The sequence below is a fragment of the Petromyzon marinus genome, chromosome 25 (genome assembly GCF_048934315.1).
Source record: "Petromyzon marinus isolate PM22_M1 ecotype Great Lakes invasive population chromosome 25, UKy_Petmar_22M1.pri1.0, whole genome shotgun sequence".
NCBI lineage: Eukaryota > Metazoa > Chordata > Hyperoartia > Petromyzontiformes > Petromyzontidae > Petromyzon > Petromyzon marinus.
The window spans coordinates 10,151,538-10,164,607 of NC_133691.1; the positions used below are offsets into that span (position 1 = coordinate 10,151,538).

Consider the following 13,070-nt stretch of genomic DNA (forward strand, 5'->3'; position numbering starts at 1 on the left):
GGTTGTCTTGTCCTACGTGCAATATTTTCCCCTACTTCTACGTTGATTACTATTTGGGTCCAGTTTAGATGCAGTATCCTTCTATAGCAATACATTTCGAATCTAAAAATCTTATCTATGGGGTTTTTTTGTACGTATCTTTCCTCATTAGGGGCCGTCCATAAATGACGTCACGCACCTGGGGGGGGGTGGGTAGGGGGGTCAGACATTTGTGACGATGTGTGACGAGGAGGGGGTAACATGGGATGCACGCAGATTTAGTTTTAGAAGATAAATAATCTCAACACAAACTAAGCACGGGCACGTAAGTAACAACTACCTAGTTTCACCGTGTTTAACATAACAAAACAATTGAGAACCAAAGGTGACGCAAGGCTGCGGCAAAGGTGAAGAACCACCGCTTCGCAGAGCGTCCCCGGTGGCTCCCCTAATAACGAAATGCGTTTTGCCTCAATCGGCCGCCTCATCCGAGCCCCCGTAGTCGTAGGGGAGGGGGTGGGGGGTAGGGGGCGGGGTGGGGTAGGGGCGGGGTGGGGGTTGGAGTGGGGTTGGGGGTTTGGGGTGGGGGGGTAGGGGGGCTGGGTAGGGGGGCGGGGCGGGGGGGTTGGAGGGGGGTCGGTTCCCACAATGCGCCGCGCGCCCAGTTTCCTTGTCTTGGCCTAGCGGAGGGCTTCTCTGGGCCCCGCATTTGCCGCTATTGTCCGACGTTCCGTCGCATGCGTGGCGATTTACGGCGCCTGTGAATTTTCGCGCCGTCAGCGACCCTTTGCGGCGACAATGAGCTACGTGCCGCTGCGCTCCCAGGCCGGGTGGCCGCGCACCACGAGCCAGCACGGTCAGAAGTACCTGGACTCGCGCTCCGTGACGCTCGACAGGATCATCAACCTGTGAGTGCTGAAGCTCCCGCCGCGCGCGCACCGCCGTCACATCACCACGGCGCGTACAGTCCCCCCCATCTGTGTTGTACCTCTACAGCACGCCAATAGCGCCACGGCGGTACGCGGCTGAACGAGCGCGGAGGGCCCTTGCGGTGGTCGCCAAAGTGTTAAGGCAAAACCGGGCACAAGTCGCGCGGGTCGACCTGCCAAGTGGGCCGACTCCACACACACACACAAGAGCAGGAGTTTCGGCCGTGCGACTTACCCACGGCTGGGATGCGTTGACGAGGACGACGAGCAGCGAGTGTTTATATTTGCAACACGTTTTCTCGTGTAGACACGGTTGAACCGCGTGCACGCACGCAGTGGGCCACGCTTCACGGGCCTCCAGCGATCGCAGGAAGATGAATGGCCATTGTCCTAAATCGTCGCCTTGTTATAAATGTTGTTACTTTAAGGCAGTGTTATTGACGGATGTGTGTGTGTGCGCGCGCAGCTGCAAAAGCTGCAGCAGCAGCATCAAATAATTTGTTTAGCTGTCATAAGGGCGGTTGGCCTCTTGAGTGCAGACTCTTACTTGCGTTCAAAACAACGCAGTTATAACTAGTACTGTATACGTATGTACAGAAACTCCTTGGAGACGCGCATTTTTTTTTTAAAAGGGGGGTAAAATTTATTTTCGTAGCTGAAGGTTTAACTCGTCGCGGATGTAATCAACCCCACTTCTTCACCGTCCTCGTCCACAACCAGTGCCCCGAACCCCAATGCCTCGTCCTCCTTTATAAACTGTCTCGGTCCCACCCGTCATTGGAGAGCGCACATCGCCCAGCGTGTGTCACGTGTCCTGAATTATCTCAATGTTTTTTTTTCTGTCCGGCCACCAGTTCTTACAACGTCTTTATACTGTATGTAAAAGTGAAATTTGTGAATGTGTCTTTTCAAAATGTTTAGCGTACTTCCCGACATGCAACGAACTTAAAATTTGCCATGTGGGAACTTTCAAGAATGTACACCATGCAAAAATTCTAAAAATAGACTTTGGTATATATATATTTTTTTTGGGGGGGGGGGGCGCAATGATGGATATATTTTACGCGGCAAGTGAGCGGTGACGTCACATTTGTGATGTCACCCGCATGCGGCAGCGTTACGCAGTGTGCTGCTGACGTCACGCACCCCACCCTGCGCGTAGGCCGTGTATTAATCCAAGACAAGAATCCAAGTCTCAGGCAAAGCCGGGTAGTAAAGCTTGCATTTAATAAATTCCCCTGAACAGTCCCCTACCCCCCTCCCCCGGCGAAAAATATAGCTGTCCCGGCTATATTTCATGTTTAACCGTAACAGTGTTGAACACAGTCAAGGACCCTTCTTGTCTCGATACAGCCCTGGTCTGTTAGGATTTGAATGGGTAACAGACCTAGATAATCGGTTCCCAATAAACAGGGCACTGCTAACGAGGAGGAGACTAATAAGGGCCCTGCTATATGCAGTTCACTTATTCTGATTTCCATTTTTACTTTGCAGACTATTCCCAAGCTCCTGCCGTTTGCCGCGACAAAATGACTATGTTCTAGGTGACGGCTCTTCGTAGGTAGCATGTCAAGCACGAGCGCGGATATGATGGTGACTGATGCCCCCGTGTCCACCAACACCTTAAGGGTTCCCCTTACTGTCCCTGTTCGCAATGATGTCCCTGTGGCTGCCGCTACAACCCGCCTCGCTAGATTTTTCCACTTTTTTTTAGTTGTCCAATTTCGCCCTGCCTTGTCGCATCGGGTCGCCGCGATGGAGTGGTATGCAGGTAATGATGGTGATGAGGGGTTTGACGATGAGGTGTGTGCATGGTCTGGCCGGCTGCTTGTTGTGCCGCGACTAGCCCTAATTTTTTCTTGTGAAGTTCCGCAGTGGTGGTCAGAGATGGCTTCCTTGTGCCGGGTCAATTTGACCCGAGCGTTCTCTTGTGATGTGGCCCGGTTTCCCGCAACGATAGCGGTTGATCTCCGGTCGCTCCCGGGTCCTTACGGGGATCTGCCATCGTCGCTGCTGCTGTCGATCGCGTCTTGGGTTGGCGAGCTCGCGGATGGCTGCCACCATTCCTCCCAAGATGGCTTGTAGTTCGCCGGCTATGTTGGGGCTGACGATGGCTGTTGTTGTCTCCAATGGCTCTGTTGATTCTCAAGCTCCTCCGCTCTCCGACGTCTCCGTCACCTGCTCCGCCATCTGGGTCGGCGCTCCTGCTTCCTCATGTGCCCGAAGATCTCTGCCATCTCCTCGTATGCGTGCTGTAGCGTTGCGCATTGGGTCTCTGGGATGGTGTAGAAGGCTGTCAGCGCTCCGTCATTGAGCACCTTGGGTAGCGCTCGGAGTGCCTCCACTTCGTTCCATCCAATGACTTGCGGCCACTTCGAAGTGTTTCACGAAGGCTGTCCGCTGGCGGGGAATTCCTTAAGGGGTCCCAATCTTCGTATCCTCTCCATCGGGCCCCAGGTTGGTTTAGTAGTGAGCAGCCGCGGCGGTGGCTCGGGCGGTGCAGCGATGGCTTGTGTCTTCCCTGAAGGCAGTGGCTCGGTCGATGCAGCCGAAACCTCCGGCCGTGCAGGTTGATTGGCCCCGGCTCGCCGCGCTGTAATGATCTTCCATGATCATCGTCAGCAGCCGTTCCTTTGACAATGTAAGGCGGTCCAGCTTTTCATCAATTTGACTCCAGCTGTCCAGTAAGCTCTCCAGCTGTGGCGTCTCGGGCTCCCTGGTCCGCAGCAGGTTCCTCCGTCTCTTTGGGGAATGTGGCCGCCAGCGGAGTTCGGTTCTCGTGTCCGGGTCTCGTGGACCCGGGGTGCGTAGGGATGGCGTCTCCTCTTCCATTTGAGCTCATTTTCGGGTCCTTCTTAGTGATGCCGTAGACAGCATCCCACCGCTGCCACCAGTGTAAAGAAACTCTTTGGAGACGGCCATTTTATAGAAAGGGTAATTCTTTATTTTCGTAGTTTAAGGTCAAACTCGTCCAAGATGTAGTCAGCCCCACTTCTTCACCGTCGTCATCGTCCACAGCCAGCGCCTCGACCAAATGCTTCGTCCTTTTTCTACTTTCTCGGCCCAACCCTTAATTGGACAGTGAACCTCGCCCCGCGTGTATCACGTGTCCTTAATGATCTCAACGTGTTGTTTTTCATCCGCCACCAGTTCTTACAACGTGTTTATTTTATCAATTCCCTGTACAGTCCCCTACACACATACAATTATAGTGCCATTGACCTTGTGAACACGTGTAAGCTTCCAGTCATCATAACAAAGATGGTCTATATCACAAGTTCAATGCTTCTGGTCTCAATGGATTTTGGAGATAGCCGTGGTTGTGCCCAATTGTATTCCCACACTTTGGAGACAATGGTCTGGTGGATCACGCGGATCTTGTGAAACTCCCACATCCACTGGGCTGCGAGGTGGCCCGCAGATGGCAGTGAAGCAAGTGGGTTGATGAGCCCACATCGGTGGACCTTCAACTGTTATCCCAGGTCCCCCATTATTGGTTTCACCTGCAAAACACTTACTATTGAATGGGACACACAGCCCAGGGTCGAACACTCGTAAAGAATAATATTCGAGACTCAAAAAACGTTACACGTTCATCAGTAACACTGCCTTAATATGACATTTATATAATAAGGCACCGTTTTGGGAAATGGTTCTTGAAGAATGCTATTAAGAGGGCCAATGCTCAAAACGTCGCTTATTAAATTAGGCAGTGTCATGGGTGAACATTTTGAATGTTTTACTTGTGCTATACTTTTTCACCACTGCCAATGCAGTGTTACAATAGTATGTGTTTAATATTGACACTCATTGAGTCTTTTCTGGATATATAATCACTTTGTTACGTTAAATGTCAGTGTCTAGTTATTCAACAATTTACGATCTCCCCTCAGATTCTATGAATTACCACAATTTCATTCATAATGAATTTTTTGTCTTGTTTTGGTTCGTTTATCCGGTTTGGTTCACTCTATTAGCCTAAATGTAACACAAGCATATAATCGGTTGTAATGTGGTTGCAATGCTGTTCCAACTCATGGAAACCAGGTTCTAATTTTTGTAATCAGGTACGGTCTCAGCAACACATGCAATCTGTCAGCGAGTTAGTCACGTAAGTAAATAGGAGATTGTCTGTACTCGGGTCATTCCTGTGGAAGCAAACCTTAAACACCCATGTTACGCGTATGTAAACAATATGATATAATCCCAATAATAAAACTTACTTGTTAAAAAAGTAAAGTCAAACCCAGTGTATAATTCTGAGTATATATGTATGTGAGAATAACCCCATTGACCCGCACGCCAAGGAGACACCCATAATCCAGCAGTGAATTGACAAATGAGGCTGCACATCAGGCACCAAATCATAAGAGCCCAACTCTCCAAGTGCCAAAAGTCAGAGGGGGGGGGGTTGATCTCTGGCGTTCGCTGTGTGCTGCGCGTGCCCAGGTACCCACTCACTAACTACACGTTCGGCACCAAGGAGCCACTGTACGAGAAGGACAGCTCGGTGGCGGCTCGCTTCCAGCGCATGCGTGAAGAGTTTGACCGCATCGGCATGCGGCGCTCTGTGGAGGGCGTTCTCATCGTGCACGAGCACCGCCTGCCGCACGTGCTGCTGCTGCAGCTTGGCACCACCTTCTTCAAACTGTGAGGGTCGTGCATGTACATGAACTAGTGAACATGCAAAGGGATTGTTCAAAATATTGATGCCATTCCGTCTCCACCTCTAATCACATCGCTCAGATTCGAAATGTTTTATTGGCCAGCTTATATGAAACTGGATTATCAAATGTGGCTAGTGTGTAGTATCAGACTAGTTATCAATTACTAAATGGATTAACTTTATTTGTGTAATTTTAATGAAGTAATTCTGGGTGATGGACTAGTCTGCTGGCGTTCCGAATGGTTATGTCATCTCATGATATGATGCAGACCATAAAATTTGATTAAACGTTGAGGAAAAAAAAACCCCTAAATTAATGTATCATGATCCCGAAGAAGTTAGACGGGAATTGACCTACATGGGACTGGTTTTGTGTGTGTGTGTATATCATAGGCCCGGCGGTGAGCTGAACCCAGGGGAGGACGAAGTTGATGGGCTGAAGCGGTTGCTGGCTGAGGTGAGTTCCTACCCATAACGTAAGACCAGAGATACAGCCATTTCAATGCCTGCACGGCCAACTACCTCCCCATATTCAATTCCAGGCTCAACGCCTTTGTCTCTCTACTGCCTATGACCGACTTCCTCTTATCTATTGAGTGCCTTTAATCACGCGTTTACCGTAGGTACCATAAGCTATACGCGCTTTGACGCTGCTTAGATTATCATGTCCACGTTGACAAGTAGTGCGTGGTCTGCTTGTACAGTACAGTAGATGATGCGGATGAATGTCTCGTCCCCACTTTCCCTCCTCAACACTCTCATGTGGTCTTCCTTTTTAATGATGGCCCCTAAGTGTAAGTTGAGTGGTGATGATTCGAGTGAGAGAAAGCAGAGGAAGGTGATCACTTTTGTGCAAAAAGTGCAGTTAGATAAGCTTGCAAGATTTGAGAGTGCTGCATCTTTTGGAAGGTATGATGGTGTGAATAAATTCATTGACAACGATTTATTTACCATGTATATTTTGTGTTTTTTTGCGTGTGATAATGTAGCACATACTCAACACAACGCAAAAGTTCACAGATTATCACATGCATCTAGCCATCAACTCGTACGGACACCTAGATGGCATATCATTAACGTTCAAGTGAACGTGATGTACACAGACCGACCACACCCATTACGCCAAACTCGGGCGTTTATTGTTTCATGAAGATATGGACGAATGGGGAGTGATGTTTGGAGTTGCAGTGTTAGGGGCGAGGGGCGGGGCTGTCAATTCGGAGTCGGGCAAGCGTTGGGCATGAGTGCGCAGTGCGGGAAGAGTAATGGAGACGGGAGTTTTGTGTTGAGGTGAAATTGAAAAATAAACGGTGTATACACACACACAAGAAATGGAGAGCGACTCTGCATCCTTTTGTACAATAATAAATCATGTCGAATTATATTCTTGTTTCTTTTGGTAAAGTCACTTTGAAGGGAAACAATAAAATAATAAAAATATAAAACGTGCCTTTACCGAAAGAACCAAGAATATGAATCCCTGCAGTCACAAAAGCTTTAAATCATGTAAAATTAATTCAGCAAAGGTAGGGGGTGATAATTATGGACCCAGGAATGCCACCCTTTTTTCCCATAAAGTATATGATTTGAGAACGTAGTTTTGCCCAACATTGCATTTTCCAGGAATGTAACCCCCACGTTCGGCGAGGTATTACTACACGTAAATTAGGCATGACGTGATGTCCGCTGCATGCGCTTGACAGATCCTCGGCCGGCAAGATGGAGTGCAGCAGGACTGGGTGATTGAGGACTGCATCAGCAACTGGTGGAGGCCAAACTTTGAGCAGGCACAGGTGAGAGTGCAGAGCCCGTTTAATTGTGAAAATGTTCCAACACCTGCTTCTAAGTAGCGTTGTAAATTCGTTTATCAGTGGATTGATACTTGTTTTCAGAGTCTGTTATCCATTGGAAGAGTCATGAAATCGTCGGTCGAATCCAGTTCAATGTTCAAACCGCATGGCGCGTCTTATGTGATTGCCCAGAGGCAGCCATTTATGAGGGATTTCAGTATGTGCTGCACACGAATACTATATTTTTTTACTCGCTTGTCTATAATGCTTAAAAACCCACATTAATGACACTACTTTAATGTCAAAAGTCAGTGTTGTTTTCATGCTCTAATGGGCAATTATCATCTCCTTTGTTGGTGGTAATTATTGCAGTCATGTGGGGAGCGATGGTATGGTACACTCCACTTCAAATCTGTTGACTTGGGTTCCAATCCCGATCACACCTATTATCAGTGGTTAGCGATATCTGAACCATTCCTAGGCCTCCCCTTGGTTGACTAAGCCTCATGGGTTCCTGGTGCAGAATGTACATTTATAAGCACTGGGGAGACAAACTTGGCTGGGCACGGTGCTGGTCAAACCACCCCCTCGTGCGTCTAACCTTCATAGGTGCTCGCTTTAAAGCACTTTATCCAACAGCCTGCCAGGGGTATATGGGGATTTTGATCAACTAGACTCAAGGTGATGCTAAATTATTTCTCTCTGCGTGCGTTTGTGTGCAGTACCCATACATACCTGCGCACATCACCAAGCCGAAGGAGCACAAGAAGCTGTTCCTAGTACAGTTATCGGAGAAAGGTGAGCGGTTCAAGTTCCATTTCTGAGGTATAGCCCTGTGAGCCATGCGGCTCTTGAGTCGGGTGCAACCGCAAGAAACAGGTGTTGGTTGCGTGGCCGACACCACGCCAGGCCTTGTCTGTCCCTGCAGCGCTGACCAGACGTGTTGCGTGTGTTGTGCTCAACCTCTGAAGCTCTGTTCGCCGTCCCCAAGAACTACAAGCTGGTTGCCGCACCCCTGTTTGAACTTTACGACAACGCGCCCGGTTACGGACCCATCATCTCAAGTCTCCCTCAGCTACTCAGCAGGTTTGAAATATAAATTTGTTGTGAAATTTGATGGGGCTGAGCCATGTGCTGGGCACCAGAGTACAAAACAGTAAAATCCATTGTTGTGCTGTGCTGCTATGCTACCTGCCTTCACCAACCTGCACAGACGAGAATGTGGTCAAGTATCCTCATAATAAACCTCACAACCCACACGGTGGGGAGAGGCCCTCGCCTAGAAAGTAAATTGGCAAAAGGGCTATACATGTGTAATGACGACTTGACACACTTCTCTTGAGATGGCACTTTATTGAAGACACATCCACTTGACATCAGGCGGAGACCCCCACTGCAACAGCCCCGAGTCTCCAGCACATCTCCCCCTTTTATACCAACCGAGGCTACGCCCCCCTTCTCGATCATTCTCGCTCACTCTGGACACTCGTGCCACCGGCAGACTCCACCGTCCTCTTCCGTCACCTGACCATGATCCCTTCTCGATCATTCCCGTAGCCACCAGTTGCTTCGCACTCACAACTGTCATTACCTCCCGTGGCCACTAGTCCACTCACACTGCATGCAGGCTGTATTGTCATTACACATGTACATGATGGTAAAATGAAAAATAACCATTGTTTAACCTTAATGTTTTATTTTTACTCAAAGTTTTGAATTATCTGTAACATGGATAACAAAAAGTATCTACTGATTATGTTATCTTTATTCACAGGTTCAACTTCATCTACAACTGAGGTGCTGTGACCTGCAAATGTTTTTGTGCTATAAAATGAATGGGGTAAGGAAATGTAAATGATCCACGTCGATACATTTAGTTGTGAAAATCATTACATGGCAGGTGCTGGAATTTGCTTTGGTGTCTGTAACCTCAGAAGTGGAAATGCTTTGGCAGTAGAAACTCCCCTATGCCCACATCCACACCACGGAGCTTCATCTATTGGCAACATTAATCACGGGGTTATGATTTGTGAACCATATGCACCTGTTTAAGGTTTAAAATTACAGTGTGAGTGCACTGCCCCATATCTTTCATTACGGTTTCTGTGTTTGAACTCGTCCATAAAACGGTGCAAATATGACCTCTCAGCCCCTGCTGCACAATAATTGACTTTAAAATCATATACAGTTCTGGCGATGGTTTAACAAAAAAAAATACTCGTGCGGATTTATTTTGTCACTGAAGCATCTTTCCTTTGGTGTTGCTGCCACTCGCCACCACCACTTGTACACAAGTATCGTGGCATTGTCCACACGCTGCGATCCTGTGCCCAATCCATATGCATTTCCGTGATCCTCGTCCTTAAATGTGCCCCCTTTCATAAGCCAGCAGTTTGTTCTCCGATGTTTTTTCTTTCCAAGCCGCCTATAATTTTTACAGTGGCTGTTCTTTTTATTACAGTTAATTTAGAGGCGTGGACGATGTTTTTATGTTTTATACAACTCCAGCAGTCGTGTTTTATACGTATTTTAAAGTGAGCTGGTGATGTTTATGTACGATTTCGTTTCACCTTTTGTCCATTTATCTTACAGAAGATTGTGACCTTTTTACATGAACCTTCACGTTGTACTGTTTCTGGTAATGGATACGAGAACAGTGCAGTCTGACTGTAAATAAACTCTAGATGCTTTGTCGTACACGCGTTAATGTGGATTTGATTTTGTTTTTTTTAAATGTCATGAATTGCTCTTAAGAAGACTTCACAGAAGCTTAATTATCAGTGTGCTCTTGAAATACTGGGTTCATTCACGGGTGGGATGCCCATATTTTCCTGGAAAGCCCCCATTATTACGATTTTCTCCCCAATGCAGCTTATAAAAATGGCACCACACCATCGCTGCACAATTCTGCAACAATCCAAAAATAGCAGTTCAAACTGTGACTGGTTTTTCTGCAAAGCGTGGAAATAAAGTTAACTCGTCGCCTTTGCTTTCAACGCCATTTAATTTTTGCCCTTCGGGAGTAAAATGTTCACTGTTTAGGTCCCACAGAAACACCCTGTTATGTGGGCCACGGTATATCCATCCATATTGTTCGATTGCACACTCTTTTTTAGGCTTTGGGAGGTGCAATACTCTTTTGGCAGACTTAAGCCATTTGTGGATATTCCACACAACTACTGTTTTGGACTAGTCTGTCCATAAGAGCTCTTGTAAATATAGGAATGACCAAATCCCCCCTGAATGTGTCCGATCTCAGAAACTAAGCTGGTTTTGAACCTGGATCATGCTTGAATGGGTGCCCACTCCATGCACAAACCGGTTGTCATAGGGCTGTGAGGCCGTGTGGTGTGAAGTCTGGCCAAATTACCCCATTGACAAAGTGTGGGGATGCCCTGATGCAGCAGTGGATTGACAAATCGATGTATACACGTACACAGTAACTTATAGCTGAAAGCAACACTTGAAAATGTATGTATTATACCCTTTTATTCACAGATCAGTCCCGATTTGAATGCAGACTTGTATTAAAACACTGACGAAATGAGTTACGTTCATTGACGACCTTGTTGGCAAAATAATCTCTTGATTCCAAAGTTGATACCCAACAATAAAGATCTGGATACAATAACCTCTGATAGATATGTTAATTGGTGACAGGTTGGGTGCGTGGTGGGGGGGAGGTCATGACAGATGTGGAAGTTTGTGGTGGCTGTCGCTTTACGCTTTACCTGACTGCCAATGAGTAAATTTTTATTTAAAGCTTTCGTGACTGCAGGGATTCATAGTCTTGGTTCTTTCGGTAAAGTCACGTAGAAGGGAAACAATAAAATAATAATTAAAAAAAATATAAAACAATAAAATTCTCACGACGTTTCGACTGCAACACAAGCAATCATCATCAGGTGTGAAAACCACAGTAATAATGTATTATTTTATTGTTTCCCTTCTACGTGACTTTACCGAAAGAACCAAGACTGCCAATGAGTAGATTGTGATAACTTGCCTCTATGTATGTACGGATGTATTTTGAACTTCTCTCCCACAGTACGTAGCCAACCGTGCCAATCGGAGGTGCTGGGGAAAAGACAACAAAACTAAACGCAAAAAGCAGTTCTGAAGAAATTAGTTTCCAATCGAGATTTAAAAGTGCATAGCTCCAGTGGCTTCATAATATCGGGAAAGCGTTTCAGACGGCCGCTGTATGCTCTTCCTTCTGATAGCAGGAAGCCACTGGAGCCGATGTGCTTTAAAATCTATACTCTTTGGTTCTTTCGGTAAAGTCGCGTAGTTAGTGCGTAGATGGGTCGTTGGTGTGCGGTGTCGCGCGGCCTCCGGTTGTGTTGCCACGCTCAGCTTTTCAGCTCGACCCTTTTGTAATGACGCATTCCCAAACGGGAGACTGATTAGACGGAAATATTAAAGGAGAACCTCCCAACAGATGTGTGAATGTTTCGTCAACTTGCTGTACGTGACATCGTAAGTCCAATGTCGCCCCTACTAATCATTTGTTGTGTTATTCGTTTCCGCGGTGTCTTGTACTGCAGTGACCACATCGGCGAATGTAAACTGGTGACGGATTCCTCCATTTATGTTGACGCATTTCGTTCTACAATCCAGTTTTTGGAAAACAGGTCGCAGTGCACAACTGCTGAGAGTGACTCTCCTGATATATATATTTTGTTGCTTCGTAAAATCTCAGGGTAAGCTAAAAATCACTTTTAAATGTGTGTTGTCATTTGTATTTAGTTTTACTGCGTTCGGTTTTTTGCCGAGTCAGAACCACATTTTTACGGGTTATTTTTTAAAATATTAAAATGCATGACTTGGAAGGAGAGCATGCATTGCAGATTCGTAATAAATAACCACACGTTGATGTCATGCCTTGCTTTTATTTTATACATTACATTTCTTAATACCGTGCAGCATATATACAAATGCTATATTATGTGGACGGTAAACACGTGAGCTTGAGGTAAGTAGTCAGCCGATCAAACAGTTGTGCATTATGATACGATATAATGTGGATTTAAAGAACACCACGTGGAGATGGCCGTGTTTATAGAAGAGGCGCTCGGTTATCATTGGAGAAGATGGCAGGAAGGTTTTAAGCATCGACTTGCTCAAGGGAGTCGACAGCACGGATGTCTGGAGAGAGTTCGGCAGCAGAGGACACTAAACAATGGTGTACTAGATGCACACTTTTTGTTTTGCATGCAGCATATCCAGGCATTCGACAGGTGCGGCATTTTAGCAGAGAAAAGTGTGCAGTATGTTTAACCAAATGAGGTACTCTATTTACGAACATTCGACTTGGAAACTTTCAGAGATACGAACAAACCTGTCCGTATGTCGAGTTGCCTTTTCGGACCTAGAGTCGTACGTGCGAGCAACATATGGCGGTGGTGGCATCTACATGTGCAGAACGCGAAGAACCAGTGGCATCTACATGAGATTATACAACGTTTAAAGCCATTTCCGGTGTTTAGTGTACATGCCGTACAACATGTTTGGAATCGACAAGAGTAAAGTTGGACTTGCGAACAAATTAACTTACGAACAGACCTCTGGAACCTAACTCGTTCGTAAGAGGAGTCCCTGTACTGCTGACCTTAATTTCAGCAGCCACGCACAAAGAGGGCTACAGCTGGGGGGGGGGGGGATAGAGATGCGACACGGGAGAAATGAGGAGCGATCTCCCGTAAG

At 46.8% G+C, this 13,070-nt stretch overlaps 1 protein-coding gene across 1 annotated transcript; it reads left to right on the forward strand.

Moving 5' to 3' along the window:
* The first annotated feature begins 639 nt into the window (after positions 1-639).
* NUDT21 (nudix hydrolase 21) lies at positions 640-9,330 on the forward strand. The gene is made up of 7 exons (XM_032960460.2): positions 640-887; positions 5,358-5,558; positions 5,968-6,031; positions 7,278-7,367; positions 8,087-8,162; positions 8,336-8,450; positions 9,139-9,330. The coding sequence occupies exons 1-7, from the start codon at positions 778-780 to the stop codon at positions 9,158-9,160; spliced, it is 678 nt and encodes a 225-aa protein (XP_032816351.1). The 5' UTR covers positions 640-777; the 3' UTR covers positions 9,161-9,330.
* Positions 9,331-13,070: the final 3,740 nt, after the last annotated feature.

Bases quoted from the DNA above. Each gene is read 5' to 3' on its own strand.
- NUDT21 (XM_032960460.2), top strand. From the start codon at position 778: ATGAGCTACGTGCCGCTGCGCTCCCAGGCCGGGTGGCCGCGCACCACG. The intron at 8,163-8,335 runs GTGAGCGGTTCA...CAACCTCTGAAG, and splicing joins AGTACAGTTATCGGAGAAAG to CTCTGTTCGCCGTCCCCAAG. The intron at 8,451-9,138 runs GTTTGAAATATA...CTTTATTCACAG, and splicing joins CTCCCTCAGCTACTCAGCAG to GTTCAACTTCATCTACAACT.